A 16,806-nucleotide genomic window follows, 5' to 3' on the forward strand; every position below is an offset into this window, starting at 1 on the left:
AGTAAAAGTTTTTTTGGGTGATTTGCAACAAATGTAAGTCACTACTGCTTGCTGGTAAAATCCAGCCTTCCCTGTGCGAAAGGATCTCAATCAGATTTGAGTCTGGACTTTGGCACGTGTAACAAGTGTCACCTGGTAGTTTGTTGCTCTCTGCCAGGTGATTGGCTGAAGAGCTGTGAAAAGGTAGTGGGTGTGTGGGGTGAAGTCAGCGCTCTTCTGTGGAAAAAACTAGAGGCAATTAATTCACTCAGGTGCGAGTGGGTATACTGTCGGTAAGAGACTTTTGCCATTTTTGTTTGGATCATTTGCTATTGCGTGTGCCTATTTTTAATATGTCATTGGACTTTTTTAGTGTGACTACGAATTTTAATAGAAGAATTGATCAAGCCCTAGATCGACTGCGCGCAGGGAAACTGATCAATATTGTAGGTATATTGAGTGTTTGTTTCAGCTTCATGATTTTGAATGGTTTCATAAAATTGATATTTTATTGGGTAATATTTTACTTGATAATGTTGTTTGTTTTTCAGCTGTGCTGTCTCTGCTGTCTTTTTTTCGTTCTTTTTTGATTGATTTGTAATTTTGTTTTGGTTAGTCCGTCCAGCCGTAAAGGCGGTTATTGATTGAAAGTAAGTTGTGTAAGGGCGGACTAACCTCCCTTTTTGTTTTTTAATTGTTTGTGCCACTTCCCTTTATCTCCCAGATCGCAGGCCATGCATAGCACTGATTCCCAGCTGCGCTGAGACCCGAATTGTTTGCAGTGTGTGCCACGATTGCAGTGTCGCTAAGCGGGGTGTGACGGGTTGCAGTGTTGTTATTTTCGCACAGTTTGTGTGGTAAGTCTCATGTGCAGCTGGGATATCAGCAGGATGTGTTGTAAGTCCTGTCTGGAAATGACTGGGAATTTGTATGTATAACTCATGTAATAAATAAATGATCAATTTATTTCTTTGCCCCGTTTACTCATCCCTTGTCCTCGGTTACACACTGTCTCTCCAAAAACTTCATTTAGTTAAAAAAAATTGTTTCTTTGTTTCTAACCATTTAGTTGTGTACTTGCTGTTGTGTTTTCGATTATTGTCCTGCTGCATAATCCAAGTCCACCCTGAGCTTCAGGGCATGATCTGATGACCAGACATTCTCCTCCAGGACTTTCTGGTAGAGAATAAAATTCATGGATTCACCAATCACTGCAAGTCTTCCAGGACCTGAAGCAAAAAAGCTGTTCATACTGCCACCACCACGTTTGACTGTTGAGTGTTCTTTTTATGAGATGCTGTGTTAGTTTTACAGCAGGTTTAATGGGACTCTAAGTTCAGCTTTTGTCTCATCAGTCCACAAAAATCTCAGGGATCTGGGAAGGGAAGCTGTGTTTTTGTTGGCAAATGTGAGACGAATCTTTGTGTCCTTTTTGTTCAGAAGTGGTTTTTGCCCCGGGAGTCTCTCATCGGTGCTATTTTTGCCTAGTCTTTCTTATTGAATCATGATCACTGACCTTAACTGTTCTGCATGCTCTTGGAGTCAGTTTGGGAGGATGACAACTCTTGGAAAAGTTCATCACACACATAATACAGAAGTAACAGGAAATAAAAACAAAGGTAGGCATCATATCAAATTCCATTAATTTGAAAAAAAAAAGGTGCTTGTTGATTGACTTTTAATATGAGCTGAACGGTCTTAAAGTTCAAATACACCTTTTCCCCCATTGTTCATGAACTCAACAGAAGACCGAGGAACCAAACGTTTTTCCGCTGATCGGAAATATAGATGCTTACTGCTTTTCTATCGAGCAGGAACATCTTGAGTATACACGATCTTTGGCGGAACCCTTAACTCTGGGAGAGACCCCCTCCCCACTCACAATCCGCTGAGCAGTGGAGGTAGTGGTAGGTGACTTTGACATTTGTAGCTGCTGGCGAGGCACTGTCTATAATCATAAAGACCTTGGCAGCGGTAGCGTTTGGAGGGATTCTGGGGTTTGTGTCACATTAATAAGATAATGACGGATGTGTTCATTCATGATAAGTTCCGAGTGGTGTGGAGGTGTGGGAAATAATCAGTGGGTTTAAATCGGTTAGCCTGGTACTGTAGCTCTCTGGCTGTGTGAAACAACGCCATCAACAACCCGGGAGCAGAGCTGCCCGGTTTCTGAGTTTGTGCAGGTGAGTGAAAATGGCATGTTTTGATTTACGCGTTACCTTTAATTTAAAAGACAGTCTCGTTTTTCTCCAGACTGAACTCTGGAAAAGATCCGATCAGTGCGCTGATTTAACTTTTATGTCAGGCAGAATCAGTTGTTGTGCTTAGTTCAACTTTTCTGTTAGAGTTCACAGATATTTGTATGTTTACGAGGTAAAACGTTCACGCCAGAAGTTGGACGCATTAATAACCTTTTTAAAAGTGACACTCCTATAAAAATTGTTATGTGCTTAACTTTTAATTAGAACAGCAAGTCCTGTGAGAATAAACCTGTTCTTTAAAGAAAAGCACAAGAGAAATAAATCATTCATCTGCTATATGGTATCAGGATATATTTTTAGAAAAATACAGATAAAAAGTAAAAGTATTTCATAAATACATTGCTTCAGATCTTGTTGTTTCTTGAGGAAAGTGACGGTTTAGCCTTTTCCTTTTTTTTTATGTCGGCTTTAAATTTGCTCCAAAGGATAAATTCACAAATTTTGTGCTTCTATTATACAAAATGAATGCTAATAAATCCTTATAATTGTTGTTTATTTAAAAAACAAAACAAAAACAATGATATCTTTCAATGGGACAAAGAACATGTGTGTAATGTATATTCTGTATTTGGATGTGTTCAAGTGTTCCTGCTATTGCTGCTGTTTTTTATGGATGTTTTTTTTCTTTCCATCCTCCTTCACCTGAACTTCCCTTCCTTTCATTCCCTCAGTGCTGACCTTTACCCCACATGAAGCAGCACATGCTCTCCATGTCAGCTGTTACAGGCAGGCTGTTTACAGGACTCTCGCTGGGAAATGTAGCCTGCAGCCAGGTCCAGCTGTCATAGATAACACACTCGTGTGTATACATAGGACTTAGTCATCTAAAGTATACACGTGACTGTGTAGATTGTAATTACTTCTCTTGCTTCTGTTTGACTGAATTTACTGAATAATTTTCTTAATATATGAAAGTAAGAACTTCAGTGTTGCTGTCCTGAGAGAGTATCTGACCTCTGACCTTCAAATCAGTAACTTAAACAGTACACAGAGACAAACACTACTTAGTATTTCAGTTTTTCTTATAGTCATGATGTATTTTAATATGCTTTAAGGAGTTTATTTCTTATGGGGATTCATTAAGTTTGGACATCAAAAGAATTGTGCTTTTTCCAAGAAGGAGAAAGACAAATATTTAATAGTGATCTTTAAAAAAAAAAAAAAAAAAAGAGTCTTAAACATTAAGTATATGAACAGTTGACCAATTAAAACATAATAATGGCTGAAAAAAGCAATTACTTCATTGTTTTCAATACAGGGAGTGCAGAATTATTAGGCAAGTTGTATTTTTGAGGAATAATGTTATTATTGAACACCAACCATGTTCTCAATGAACCCAAAAAACTCATTTATATTATAAAAGCTGAATGTTTTTGGAAGTAGTTTTTAGTTTTAGCTATTTTAGGGGGATATCTGTGTGTGCAGGTGACTATTACTGTGCATAATTATTAGGCAACTTAACAAAAAACAAATATATACCCATTTCAATTATTTCTTTTCACCAGTGAAACCAATATAACATCTCCACATTCACAAATATACATTTCTGACATTCAAAAACAAAACAAAAACAAATCAGCGACCAATATAGCCACCTTTCTTTGCAAGGACACTCAAAAGCCTGCCATCCATGGATTCTGTCAGTGTTTTGATCTGTTCACCATCAACATTGCGTGCAGCAGCAACCACAGCCTCCCAGACACTGTTCAGAGAGGTGTACTGTTTTCCCTCCTTGTAAATCTCACATTTGATGATGGACCACAGGTTCTCAATGGGGTTCAGATCAGGTGAACAAGGAGGCCATGTCATTAGTTTGTCTTCTTTTATACCCTTTCTTGCCAGCCACGCTGTGGAGTACTTGGACGCGTGTGATGGAGCATTGTCCTGCATGGAAATCATGTTTTTCTTGAAGGATGCAGACTTCTTCCTGTACCACTGCTTGAAGAAGGTGTCTTCCAGAAACTGGCAGTAGGACTGGGAGTTGAGCTTGACTCCATCCTCAACCCGAAAAGGCCCCACAAGCTCATCTTTGATGATACCAGCCCAAACCAGTACTCCACCTCCACCTTGCTGGCGTCTGAGTCGGACTGGAGCTCTCTGCCCTTTACCAATCCAGCCACGGGCCCATCCATCTGGCCCATCAAGACTCACTCTCATTTCATCAGTCCATAAAACCTTAGAAAAACCAGTCTTGAGATATTTCTTGGCCCAGTCTTGACGTTTCAGCTTGTGTGTCTTGTTCAGTGGTGGTCGTCTTTCAGCCTTTCTTACCTTGGCCATGTCTCTGAGTATTGCACACCTTGTGCTTTTGGGCACTCCAGTGATGTTGCAGCTCTGAAATATGGCCAAACTGGTGGCAAGTGGCATCTTGGCAGCTGCACGCTTGACTTTTCTCAGTTCATGGGCAGTTATTTTGCGCCTTGGTTTTTCCACACGCTTCTTGCGACCCTGTTGACTATTTTGAATGAAATGCTTGATTGTTCGATGATCACGCTTCAGAAGCTTTGCAATTTTGAGACTGCTGCATCCCTCTGCAAGATATCTCTCTATTTTTGACTTTTCTGAGCCTGTCAAGTCCTTCTTTTGACCCATTTTGCCAAAGGAAAGGACGTTGCCTAATAATTATGCACACCTGATATAGGGTGTTGATGTCATTAGACCACACCCCTTCTCATTACAGAGTTGCACATCACCTAATATGCTTAATTGGTAGTAGGCTTTCGAGCCTATACAGCTTGGAGTAAGACAACATGCATGAAGAGGATGATGTGGACAAAATACTCATTTGCCTAATAATTCTGCACTCCCTGTAGATCATCATTTGCCCTGAAATGCCAAGTTAAAACAGTCTATCCCATTTAAAAAATCTAGAAATGTCTTTTTTTCCATATTTCTTTGGGGTCATTTCATCTCAAATCACCTTTTACTTGACCATATTTTCCAAAAAACAATTGCAAATTCAAAATTTTGCATTATGTATCACAAACCTTTATACCCTGATAGTGGCCTTTCCTACCATTAAAGATTAGTCAGGATCTGTAATTTGGGAAAGTTAGACTGAAAAATTGGGGAAAAATCTAAAAAATAAACCATGAAAGCAGCCCTTTAAAAAAATGCAACAATTTTTCATAAGAACCGAGAATTCATCTTTCATTCCTCTTAATGAATCTTAATTGATTTGCTGCATTTATTTGCATGTTCAGAGAAGATTATATCAGTACTTGTTGTCTTTTTAATGGGTCTTAATAAATTTTATTCTTAACATGAATTATCAGACTCGTCCAGGACAAAGTGCACGTGGTTTTTGATAATTAAAATCCTGCACATATTTATCAAAATTATTATCTCAGATAGAGTTAATAAACTCCAGCATTTACATATTTTATTTTTCATTATTGTCAAATACAGCTATAGACAATTCAGACATTGTCTTTAGTTGTCTTTTGCAGAGTTAAGTTTGTTTTATTAATGTATATTCAAATATGGGACTTCACTGAAGGCTTTAATTACAGTGTGGGGCCAAACAAGGCCTGAAAGATGGGCTTTAAAAAATCTAGGATAGGAATTCACAGGCAATTTTCATACATGTCCAAGATTTGTGGCAACTCAAAGATGTTTCATGATCAAGAAATGAGATGATTTGAGATGGAATGACCCTTTTGTTTAGACCAAAACTACAGCTTCAGCTTTCAGCCACCAGGTGGTGTCTGACACTAAACTACTTTTCACATTCATAGTTCAGACTCCAGTTTTTAATGCACTTACAGAAAATCCATTCCAAGTGTCAAAAAAAAACAGTTGGTATACTGTTAACTTGGCTCACATTTGATGAAAAAATGTTTCTGTTCTCTCAAATTAGTTTTGACATCCGCCTTATTCCTGTTGCAGTTTCAGGAGGATGTCTGTGAATGCTGGAGTTTGCACTTTGGGGATTTATTCTGTGGGTTCTGCTGCTGTGGAGGATAAATAGTAAGACCGTAACAATGCCCGTGAAAGGGGAGGAACTTCCTTCTGCAGCCGAGGAGGACGTGCCCACTGCACGCAGCCCTGATGCAGGCATGGATCCTCTGTCAACAGTTGCAGCTGCCTCACAACATGCTGAACATAACGTGCCTCAGGCTGCCAGTGCATTTGCGGGTCTTTGTGGCAGAATAGTGGACTCTGATGCTCTGCAGGGCTCCATGGAGGCAAATTCAAAACAACCAACGGTGCTGCCGACCACCCAGAAACCTTCTAAGAGCGTCCCACCAATGCTGAGTTCAGGACCTAAGGCGAGGGAGCGCCTGAAGTTTATTCTTGGAGCATCAGAGGATAACTCTTCGGACGAAGAACCTCTGGTCACGAAACCTCCAAGCGGTGCATCTCAGCCACCGACCTCCACCATCAAATCTTCCCCTCCACAGGCGCCTTCTGTAGTACCACAGCCCAGCTCAACGGTCATCAAGTAAGGGCTTTAAGTAAATGAATGTCAGCTATATAGGTTGGGGCGTGTTTTTACTGCTCTGTCATGTTATAAACAAACAAGCTGTTCACTTACACCATTTATACACTCGCACTATAATGAGGGCATAATGTAAACTGGATTGTTTTTTAGGTCTATCAGGGGTGGGCAATCTCAGTCCACGAGGGCCGGTGTCCCTGCAGGTTTTAGATGTGTCCTCGAACCAACACAGCAGATTTAAATGGCTAAATTAGCTCCTCAACATGTCCTGAAGTTCTCCAGAGGCCTGGTAACGAACTAATCATGTGATTCAGGTGTGTTGACCCAAGGTGAGATCTAAAACCTGCAGGGACACCGGCCCTCGTGGACTGAGATTGCCCACCCCTGGTCTAGAGGAACATTCCCCCCAAAAAATTGGGCACACATTATCGCATCGGTAGCGCGCTGTCTCCACAAGCTGCACGAGCTGACCTGTGTTATTGTCACATGCCAAATATCTTGGCTCTATTAATGGAACAAGAGCCTCAGCCAATGACTTTGACAAGCGGTGGTGGCATTAGTCGAGGTCAGAGCACAGCAAGCGCTTTGAAATTGTCAACAAATGTTAGTTTTCTTCTTGTTCCTCTGCGATATCGGTAAATTAAGAATTACTTTCATACCAACGGGTGGTTTGTGATATCATGGAGGGTACAAGGATTCCTTCAGTGCACACAGGTAAGTAACTAGCTTGACACGAGCAGCTGAATTGACTTATGGTCTTTATTGTAGTTTAAATATTCTTCTTTTTATTATTAATTTCCTTTCTTTCTTTCTTTGCTGTTTAAACAGTTTTTTATTATAACTATTTACCAAAAGCATATTCGGGTTACTCTTATACTCTATAATAAACATGGGCTTAAACTGCAGACCCTCAGCTTTAGTTTGAGGGTATTCATATGCATATTAAATGCAGGGTTTAACTGTCAAAGATGTCTAATCTGTAGCCTCCTCTCTTTTGAAATTGGAAAATGACCTCAAAAGCGTGGCCGGTGCCTGCTATTTCCTCATTTTTCATAAATGAACCAGTTAAAAGGTCAGTATTTGTTTTATTTTCTATATTTTCTTTTTCCTTGGACCCACAACATGTGGTCAAAGGAACATTCAGTGCATGTAAAACATGCAAGAGAAAAGAGCGGGATCATTAAGCTACATTCTGACAAAATAAGGAGGCTCTGGTGAACTCTGCAGGTTAAACATGACACCAGTGGCGGTGGTGGAGGCTCACAGGATCCTTTCCATCCAAACCAATCAAGAAGACTCTCTAAAAGGCATCCAAGTGATACTTATTCAAGTCTACTTTCAGAAGAAGACTTGAGCAAACAGAGATGTAGAGACCCACCATAGGGTGCAAACCATACATCCGCCTGGTGAATAGAAAGGTCAGATTAATCTTTGCCAAATATCTTCAGTCTCTGGATGATTATTCCTTACACAGATTAATCAATATAAATATCAGAGGGATGGGGAAAAATACGGAAGCCAGAAAAATGCGGCTCAGGAAATAGAGCAAGTCATTTTCCAATTAGAAGGTCGGTGGTTCAATCTCTGCCTCCTTTCAGCCCCTGCGTGTCGTTGGGCAAGACACTGAACCCCAAATTAGAATCTATCCATCACCACTGGAGTGTGAGTAATAAATAAAAGGTGTGTAAATGGGTGGCTATGAATGCCACTGAACTTCATGTTCACAGCACAGATAGGCGATGACCCAAAACATACCCTGAAGCCAACCCAGGAGTTTGGAGAGTAAACAAGCTGCAGCAAATCTCAAAGTTAGAAACCGTTTCTTGATTAATATCCAGAAGTTCTAGACATGAGATAGCCACTAGCTGACAAAGATTTTTGTTAGTTTTGTTCAATTAGAAAACTGTTTTGTTTATTTTTGTTTATTTATCCATGTATTTATTGCATAAAAACAATAAATACATGGATATTTATTAGACTGGCTGTAGCTCAACAGGTAGAGGAGTCGATGCTAAATATCTTTGGTTAAGTTATTCTCTGACACGCCCACTGGGGCGTGAATGTGTATGAACGTTAGATGGAAAACACTTGAGCCAAGAAAAACCTACTAGAGCTCCATCGGCCTGGATTTATGCGTGTTAGTGGGTATATTGTGGTTTACACGGCGAAGAAGAGAAAAGTGAGATGTTTCGAAGCGTCTTCCTATACTTTGTTGTTACTGCACTTAAAAACAAACAAACAAAATCAGTCTGCTCGTGTCGTGCGCGACCGTTTTTAGCCCTTTGATGCCCAACAATAAACATTTCCAATAATGGATTTAGTGGAGCACTGCTCGCTTTGTTTCCAAAGAGCAGCCAGCGCTTTGGCTCAGGGGACTTTATTTGCAGATATGCGGCTGCACATGTGGGAGGGGAGAAGGGAGGAAGCGGACAAGAGGAAGCACTTTGTGGAAGTCTCCTTTGTTTTGGTTTTAAAAACTCTTTTTTTTTAATCCTAGTAGTAACACAGCGCGATGTATTCCTTCGACGGAAACGACTACCCGAGTATCAGCTTATTCCCATATCTCCAGAGGTAAGTCCGATAATGCAGAGGGCTGCTGCAGTTTTCGGTAATGTGATACTCTGGTATGTGGAAACTAAACACAGAACTACTCTGTGTTGAAACTAGTGCCGCTGCAGCACCTTTCGTAGGCTCGTTTGTGAACAGGAAGGGCCGCTGTAGTTTACGGGCTGTGCGCAGCTTGCACGCATATAAGGAAACGGTAACAATCAAGCAGTCATTATTGCCGCATGCCTGTCACTGCGACAAGCAACCGATTTTTCTAGTAATCCCCAAGTCGTGGTTATGATTAGATTATCACTGTTTGTGCAACGCAGTAGGCGTATCGGGTTAAACTAAACCCTCTTGTCCCGGAAAAAAAGTCAGCAAGTGGTTGATACCGAAATGGAAAGCGTTATCAGAAAGCAGCACAATAACAGACTGTATTTCCCCGAGTGAACAGGAGTGAAGTGTAAAGTTCACATATCAGCACAGGCGCACAAACTGCTGCTGCGCTGCAGCTTTACTGTGTGGCTTCACTGATGGGGCAAGGGCGTATCTGCCCGGGGGTGGTTTAAAAAGAAACAGCGAAACCCCGGACTGAACGGCACCCCGGCGGACAGATGACGATAACGATGGTATGTGCGTGAAATGTTCAAATGTTCTGGTGCTGTGCAGTCCAGTTATGTATTTCCAAACATGGGGAAAAGCTTCGCCTGTTTCTTATCGTGTGTGTGTGTGTGTGTGTGTGTGTGTGTGTGTGTGTGTGTGTGTGGTGTGATATCACTTAAAATAAGTACAGCTCAGTTTAACTTGTTTGCATTTATTTCATATTTATCTGTAGTTGATTTATTATTGTTATGTGAAAAGTGATAACAGAGACAAACATTTCATTGTCCTTACACCACTACTGCATGGCAGTCTGTGGGCAGAGGTGGAGGATCCACGGCTGCACTTGTTCAAAATGACTCGTATATACATATACCGCTAAAAAGACAACTTAACTGCTAACTCTTAACTCTGATTTTTGAAGCCGGGTCTCAAAAGATTGATGATTTTGGTTTCCACTGACCCTTAAGACATTTTGTTTTCAACAAATTACACAATGTTTATTAGCCAAGATTGTCAAGAGTCTGTGTTTGATTTGACTATTTATTTATGAATGACTGATTATTTTGGGTCATGATTATTCTGAGCCATTACCTCCAGCTGTACGTCTGCGCTGCTCTGACATGTGAGACGGTGCACTGCCAAAATCAAAACGCCAAATAAAGGGCAGTTTTTAGAAGAACGGTGCTTCATCTCTCCAGTACTGTTCCAGATTGTAGTCATCGGGGGTGTTTTCACTACTGTTCATGGGGTATAAAGGAAAAAAACATTTTAAGCACACTACATTTTAACATGTCACTGTAGGTAGGTTCTCAGTCATCCAGGGCCAGGCGATAGGAATTATGCTGTGTGTATATAATGAGCAGGAAATTGGACTAAAGGTAAAGTGTGCATGATTACACCATGATGACAACACATGTACATTTATTGGCTTAGCTGTGGTGAACATCTGATAAAAGGGGCCGTCAAGAGTGGTAGATTCAGTGTAACATCTGCAGCTATTACTGTGTTCAGGTTACTGTTCTGAGTTTTGTGCGCAGACTCTTGGATTTAAGGGTATAAAAACTGGGCTGCTCCACAGGCTGCCCTTGCCTGTTGCAGAGAGACTGATTCTAGACTTTGGGTTTTGATTTTCAGTTTAAATTCAGTTGCTTGTTGCCTTCATGCAGTTCACTTTTTGGAGGGGTCAAGACTAACTGTGAACTTTCCAATGCAGGCCTAGCATGTCTGGTCTTCACTTGGTGAAAAAAGGACGTGAACACAGAAAGATGGATCTGCACAGGGACTTTACCGTGGCCTCTCCTGCAGAGTTTGTCACAAGATTCGGTGGCAGCCGTGTCATAGAAAAAGTAAGAACGAAACCCTTCTTGAATTTCTAATTTATCTACATTTTTCGGAGCGATATTTATGTTGGGTCCTCTTACAGGTGCTGATCGCTAATAATGGCATCGCTGCAGTCAAATGTATGCGCTCTATCCGCCGCTGGTCCTATGAAATGTTTCGCAATGAGAGGACCATCCGCTTTGTTGTCATGGTAACTCCTGAAGACTTAAAAGCTAATGCAGGTAATTGTTATCAGTCATCGCCTAAAAGGTATGTGATGAACCAGTAGAAATGCTTTTCTCACTGTGAAGTTCTGAGCCTTGCTTCCTGTTTCCCTGCAGAATATATTAAAATGGCCGACCACTATGTGCCTGTACCCGGTGGCACCAACAATAACAACTATGCCAACGTGGAGCTAATAGTTGACATTGCAAAAAGGATTCAAGTGGAGGTGCTACTCACCGTTTATTTAAACAGCGGTTCTTTTTAGCACGGGCCCACCGTGGTGTATTCAGTTGTTACTTTCTCTTCCTGTAAATAAACAACAGTCTGTTTCTGTGCACATTGCTCTTTACAGGCTGTCTGGGCTGGTTGGGGTCATGCATCTGAAAATCCCAAACTGCCTGAGCTCCTGAGTAAAGCGGGCATTTCATTTTTGGGTAAAAGAGCAGTTTCTTTCATTTTATTACTTTCATTTAGTTAGAAAGCTTTGTGCTGCTTCTCATGATAAATTGACCTCTGCTGTTTCTCTCAGGGCCATCCAGTAAAGCCATGTGGGCTTTGGGGGATAAAGTGGCTTCTTCCATTGTGGCCCAGAGTGCCGACATTCCCACACTACCGTGGAGTGGATCAGGTGATGCTTTTCCTCTCTGCACTAACTCCGCCATAAACAAAGCAGGTGTGAGAGAGTTATCACTGTGCTCTATGCAGTCCTGTGAAAGCTATGTACACCTTTACTGCTTCAATAGGAATTAAGAGGGTAAGTAGTAGCCGGGTGATGCTAATTGAATGTGCTCGATTAACTGGTCATCAGCAGATATGAACATCTTTACAAAAGCAGAAGTTCAGCAACACAATGCTGAGGAGTAAAGAGATCAGCAATGATCTCAGAGAAGCGATTGTTGTTGCCCATAAATCTGAGTGGTTATAAATCAGTTTTCACACAAGTTAAAGTCCATCATTTTACAGTGATTAATCATAAGTAGAAAACATTCAAAACATTGTTCAATCTTCCCTGGAGTAGACTGAAATTTGCGCACCGGATTAAGATGTGGTTACACAAACTCCACAGGCCTCAGTTGGAACGTTAAATGTTAAAGTTCTTGACAGTGGAAGTAGAAAAAGACTGAACAGGCATGGCCTGCCTGAAAGAGTTACCAGGAAAAAGCCTCTCCCCTGTGAAAAAACAAACAAACAAAACGTGGCAGCACGGCATAGGTTTGCAGAGCTGCTACCGAACAAACGAAATGTCCTTCGGACAGACGAGACCAAAGTGGAGATGTTTGACCCTGATGCAGCGCGTTGTGATTGGTGAAATCCAAACACAGCATATCGGCATAAACACCTAATAACAACTGTAAAGCACAGTGGTGGCACAGACCTGTGCACATTGTAGTCACTCAGTCTGTCATGAACTACTTTGTATACCAGAGTCAGAGTCAAAGTCCAGACCTTAGCCGAACTGATATACTGCGGCGGGTCCTTAAAGGAAAAATGTGAACGAATGCCCACAAACCTCGAAGAACTGATTGTTAAACCCCAAAAACAGTGGGCCGCATGACTGTTACATGCATTAAACTTATAATGTGCTATTTTGCACATGGCGTAGACTCTATTATGCAGTACATACTCAGTTGGGACCACTTTGTTCTTACCTAGTGTGTGCTTGTGCTCCAGATCTGAGACTGGACTGGGCTGAAGAGGACCAAAGAGAGGGCAATGTCATCAATGTTCCTCCAGAGGTCTACAAACAGGGCTGTGTTCACGATGTAGACGAGGGGATAGCAGTAAGCATAGTAACAAATCAACAATATTAATATCTACAAATTAATTAGTTTTAATCGAAATCTTTAGTACATACTTTTGGTTATAAGTTGTCTGGTGCGTATTTTTCTTTTCTCTTCAGGAAGCTGAGAAAATTGGTTATCCGGTTGTAATCAAGGCCTCTGAGGGTGGAGGTGGAAAGGGTATTCGGAAAGTTGAGTGCTCTGATGATTTCCCAGGTTTCTTTAGACAGGTTGGTGCAGTTACGTTTTACAAACTAATGTCTAATTTACCCAGTTTCTTTTAATTTTCTTAGCAGCCAGGATGTCCACACTCAGTTGTTAATTTGCATGGTCATAAAATAAAATGGCACAGTACTCAGTTTGATAGACTTCCAGATTACAGCTCTATACTATATAAACTGTGATTGGATAGGCTGTGATTGTCGAGGAACAAGAAGACTTTACACTTCATGTGTTATTCTGAGTGCAGGTCCAGACGGAGGTGCCCGGCTCACCCATCTTCATCATGCAGCTGGCTCAGCATGCGAGACACCTGGAGGTCCAGATACTGGGGGACATGTATGGAAATGCCATCTCTCTTTTTGGACGAGACTGCTCCATCCAGAGGAGGCACCAGAAGATCATCGAAGAGGCTCCTGCCACCATAGCTCCTGTTTCAACATTAGAGCGAATGGAGCGGGTAAGTTTATGTCCTTGTATTCTAATGCTAACACACTAAAGTCTGCTCTTAGAGACATATTGTCTCCTCGTTATTTCCTTTGTGGCCTAGTGTGCTGTGCGACTGGCCAAGATCGTAGGCTATGTGAGTGCAGGTACTGTGGAATATCTCTACTCTGAAGATGGAAGTTTCCATTTTCTGGAGCTGAATCCTCGCCTGCAGGTGGAACATCCTTGTACAGAGATGATCGCAGATGTAAACTTGCCAGCTGCTCAACTTCAGGTAAACCTCGGTTAGGAGGCTCAGACACATAATTATACCCAAGGAACAAAATGAGAAATTTGTTCTTATTGATCCTACAGATGCTGATCAGATTCTCCCATCTAAATATTTGCTTAATCTCTCACAGATTGCGATGGGCATCCCACTTCACAGAATTAAGGACATACGTGTGCTTTATGGAGAAAGTCCCTGGGGTGACACCATTATTAACTTTGAGTCTCCAGATTGCGTCCCTCGTCCGAGAGGCCACGTCATAGCTGCACGGATCACCAGTGAGAACCCAGATGAGGTGGACTTCAGCTTCATTAACCAGGAAACATGACACTGTTATGTACTGTTCATGTTTTTTTGTTTTTTTTTAAACCACTGATTCACACTCACTCACCCACAGGGGTTCAAGCCCAGTTCGGGCACCGTGCAGGAGCTGAACTTCCGCAGCAGTAAGAACGTCTGGGGTTATTTCAGTGTGGGCGCGACTGGTGGCCTACACGAATTTGCAGATTCCCAGTTTGGACACTGTTTTTCATGGGGCGAGAACCGTGAAGAAGCCATTTCGTAAGCTCCTTTATTTTATTTTAATTGTATTTTTTCCTATTATCAGCTACTTGTAGGCTGTGCGGCAAAGAGTACCGCTTTACCTGATCCCAGATAAAGCGGTACTCTGTTAGAAGATGCAGCATGCTTTTGCCAGCAGTACAGTTGTCTTAAATTTGTCAGCCTTAATTGGTGTTAGATTGTTAGTGTATGTATTTGGGTTTTCTGTATTTTCCAGAAACATGGTGGTGGCTATGAAAGAGCTGTCCATCAGAGGTGACTTTCGGACGACGGTCGAATACCTCATTAAATTACTTGAAACCGAAAGCTTCAGAAACAATGACATTGATACCGGATGGCTGGATCATCTCATTGCAGAGAAAGTGCAGGTAAGAGACTGAAGACAGATATGGACCATTGAACTTGTGTATAATTCCTTTAATTCACAAAGCCACGTGTTCTTTCTGCAGGCAGAGAGACCAAATACCCTGCTTGGTGTTGTCTGTGGGGCTTTGCTTGTTGCAGATGCTATCTTCAGAAAGAGCATGTCTGACTATCTACATTCCCTGGAAAGGTCAGTAGGCACTTGTCGTTAATGTTTCACTGCAGCGCTCTTCCCGTGTCTTTATGCAATTGACTCTTATAAACATTATCTGCTGCATCTGTAGAGGTCAGGTACTGCCTGCAAACAGTCTGCTCAACTCTGTCAATGTGGACCTAATATATGAAGGAGTCAAATTCTGTCTGAAGGTATCTGTTTTGTTCCTTTCCTGCTTTGTTTTGTTTTTAATTCAGCCTCTTACCTTTTTTAATGAATAGATTATCACTGCTGTTTCCTGCAGGTGGCTCGCCAGTCCCCAACAACGTATGTCGTTATTATGAATGGCTCGCACATCGAAATAGACGTCCACCGTTTGAACGATGGCGGCCTCCTGCTGTGCTACAATGGCAGCAGCCATATAACCTACATGAAGGAAGAAGTGGACAGGCAAGGCTACCACTGCGGGTTTTTTTTTTTTTTTTTTTTTTTTTTTTTTCCCCAGTTTGGTTATTTACTTCTGGTTTAACTGATTACTCATTACCGGCACTATTTTAACGTTTCAGGTTTCGCATCACCGTTGGCAACAAGACCTGTGTTTTTGAGAAGGAGAATGACCCCACGGTCCTACGCTCGCCCTCTGCTGGCAAACTGCTGCAATACATGGTTGAGGATGGAGATCATATTTTTGCAGGGGAAACTTATGCAGAGATTGAGGTAACAGAATATACGGTGGATAGGATTTTGTGACTTATGCCATTTGTGCCGGTTCGTTTTGCTTACTTGTCCTTTATTATTCAGGTGATGAAGATGGTGATGACGTTGACTGCGCAGCAGTCTGGCTGTATCCACTTTGTCAAGCGACCAGGAGCGGTTCTGGAGCCTGGCTGTGTGGTGGCACGTATGGATCTGGATGATCCCAGCAGTATACACAGGGTGGGTTATTCCAGAGCACATCAAAATCTTCATTTCAAATTTTTTGCAAAAATTTCTAGCAATACTTTGGTGTCCTGTTTATATATTTGGTCTGTATCCATTTATTTTATTTTATTTTACTTCAGTGTAAGTTCTTCCTGTTATTGAAATTGCTGTGAAAACTTCCTCTCATTTTCTTTCCTCTTCCTTCACAGGTGGAACTCAACACAGCGGTGCTACCGCCTCAGCAGCCACTTCCCATGGCTGGGGAGAAGCTTCACCAGGTGTTCCACAGTGTTCTTGAAAACCTGGTTAATGTCATGGATGGGTACTGCCTTGAAGAACCCTACTTTAGCACAAAGGTATATATCAGCCCTTCTGCCACTGCAGATTTCTCATTACAAGACACAAAAGCGTTTTATTGATGTATACGAGCATGTTTGCATGTAAACCTACAGCTGAAAGAGTGGGTTGCTACCCTGATGAAGACTCTAAGGGACCCCTCACTGCCGCTTTTGGAACTTCAAGAGATCATGACCAGCGTGGCTGGCCGTATTCCACCTACTGTTGAGAAAGATATCCGCAAAGTCATGGCTCAGTATGCGAGCAACATCACCTCCGTCCTCTGCCAGTTCCCCAGTCAAAGGGTAAAATGCTATGCAAAGGCTGCTTGTGAGCTTTTTAAATAAATTGCTTTTACCAGTGTGATAAGATGACGTTTG

At 41.7% G+C, this 16,806-nt stretch overlaps 1 protein-coding gene across 3 annotated transcripts in view; it reads left to right on the top strand.

The window, feature by feature from the left end:
* Window positions 1–1,879: 1,879 nt before the first annotated feature.
* The window catches only part of acacb (acetyl-CoA carboxylase beta), a 28,490-nt gene continuing 13,563 nt past the window's right edge, over window positions 1,880–16,806 (top strand). For 2 of the 3 annotated variants that reach the window (XM_085475342.1, XM_085475343.1), the window contains exons 1-21: window positions 1,880–2,162; window positions 6,129–6,684; window positions 11,045–11,177; window positions 11,255–11,393; window positions 11,493–11,602; window positions 11,729–11,810; window positions 11,906–12,004; window positions 13,048–13,157; window positions 13,277–13,387; window positions 13,627–13,836; window positions 13,927–14,097; window positions 14,225–14,386; window positions 14,489–14,652; window positions 14,870–15,020; window positions 15,102–15,205; window positions 15,300–15,381; window positions 15,474–15,619; window positions 15,736–15,886; window positions 15,971–16,105; window positions 16,300–16,446; window positions 16,543–16,731. In XM_085475342.1, the coding sequence (XP_085331468.1) occupies window positions 6,149–6,684; window positions 11,045–11,177; window positions 11,255–11,393; window positions 11,493–11,602; window positions 11,729–11,810; window positions 11,906–12,004; window positions 13,048–13,157; window positions 13,277–13,387; window positions 13,627–13,836; window positions 13,927–14,097; window positions 14,225–14,386; window positions 14,489–14,652; window positions 14,870–15,020; window positions 15,102–15,205; window positions 15,300–15,381; window positions 15,474–15,619; window positions 15,736–15,886; window positions 15,971–16,105; window positions 16,300–16,446; window positions 16,543–16,731 (3,132 nt within the window). In that variant the 5' untranslated portion in view covers window positions 1,880–2,162; window positions 6,129–6,148. Of the gene's footprint in view, window positions 2,163–6,128; window positions 6,685–9,085; window positions 9,253–11,044; window positions 11,178–11,254; window positions 11,394–11,492; window positions 11,603–11,728; window positions 11,811–11,905; window positions 12,005–13,047; window positions 13,158–13,276; window positions 13,388–13,626; window positions 13,837–13,926; window positions 14,098–14,224; window positions 14,387–14,488; window positions 14,653–14,869; window positions 15,021–15,101; window positions 15,206–15,299; window positions 15,382–15,473; window positions 15,620–15,735; window positions 15,887–15,970; window positions 16,106–16,299; window positions 16,447–16,542; window positions 16,732–16,806 lie in introns of those variants that run through there. The other variant, XM_085475344.1, reaches the window with a different exon arrangement.

Source organism: Copadichromis virginalis, linkage group LG12, assembly GCF_057382275.1.
Source record: "Copadichromis virginalis isolate Kocher_CV1m ecotype Utaka linkage group LG12, C_Virginalis_male_GT1.1, whole genome shotgun sequence".
In the NCBI taxonomy this organism is placed as follows: domain Eukaryota; kingdom Metazoa; phylum Chordata; class Actinopteri; order Cichliformes; family Cichlidae; genus Copadichromis; species Copadichromis virginalis.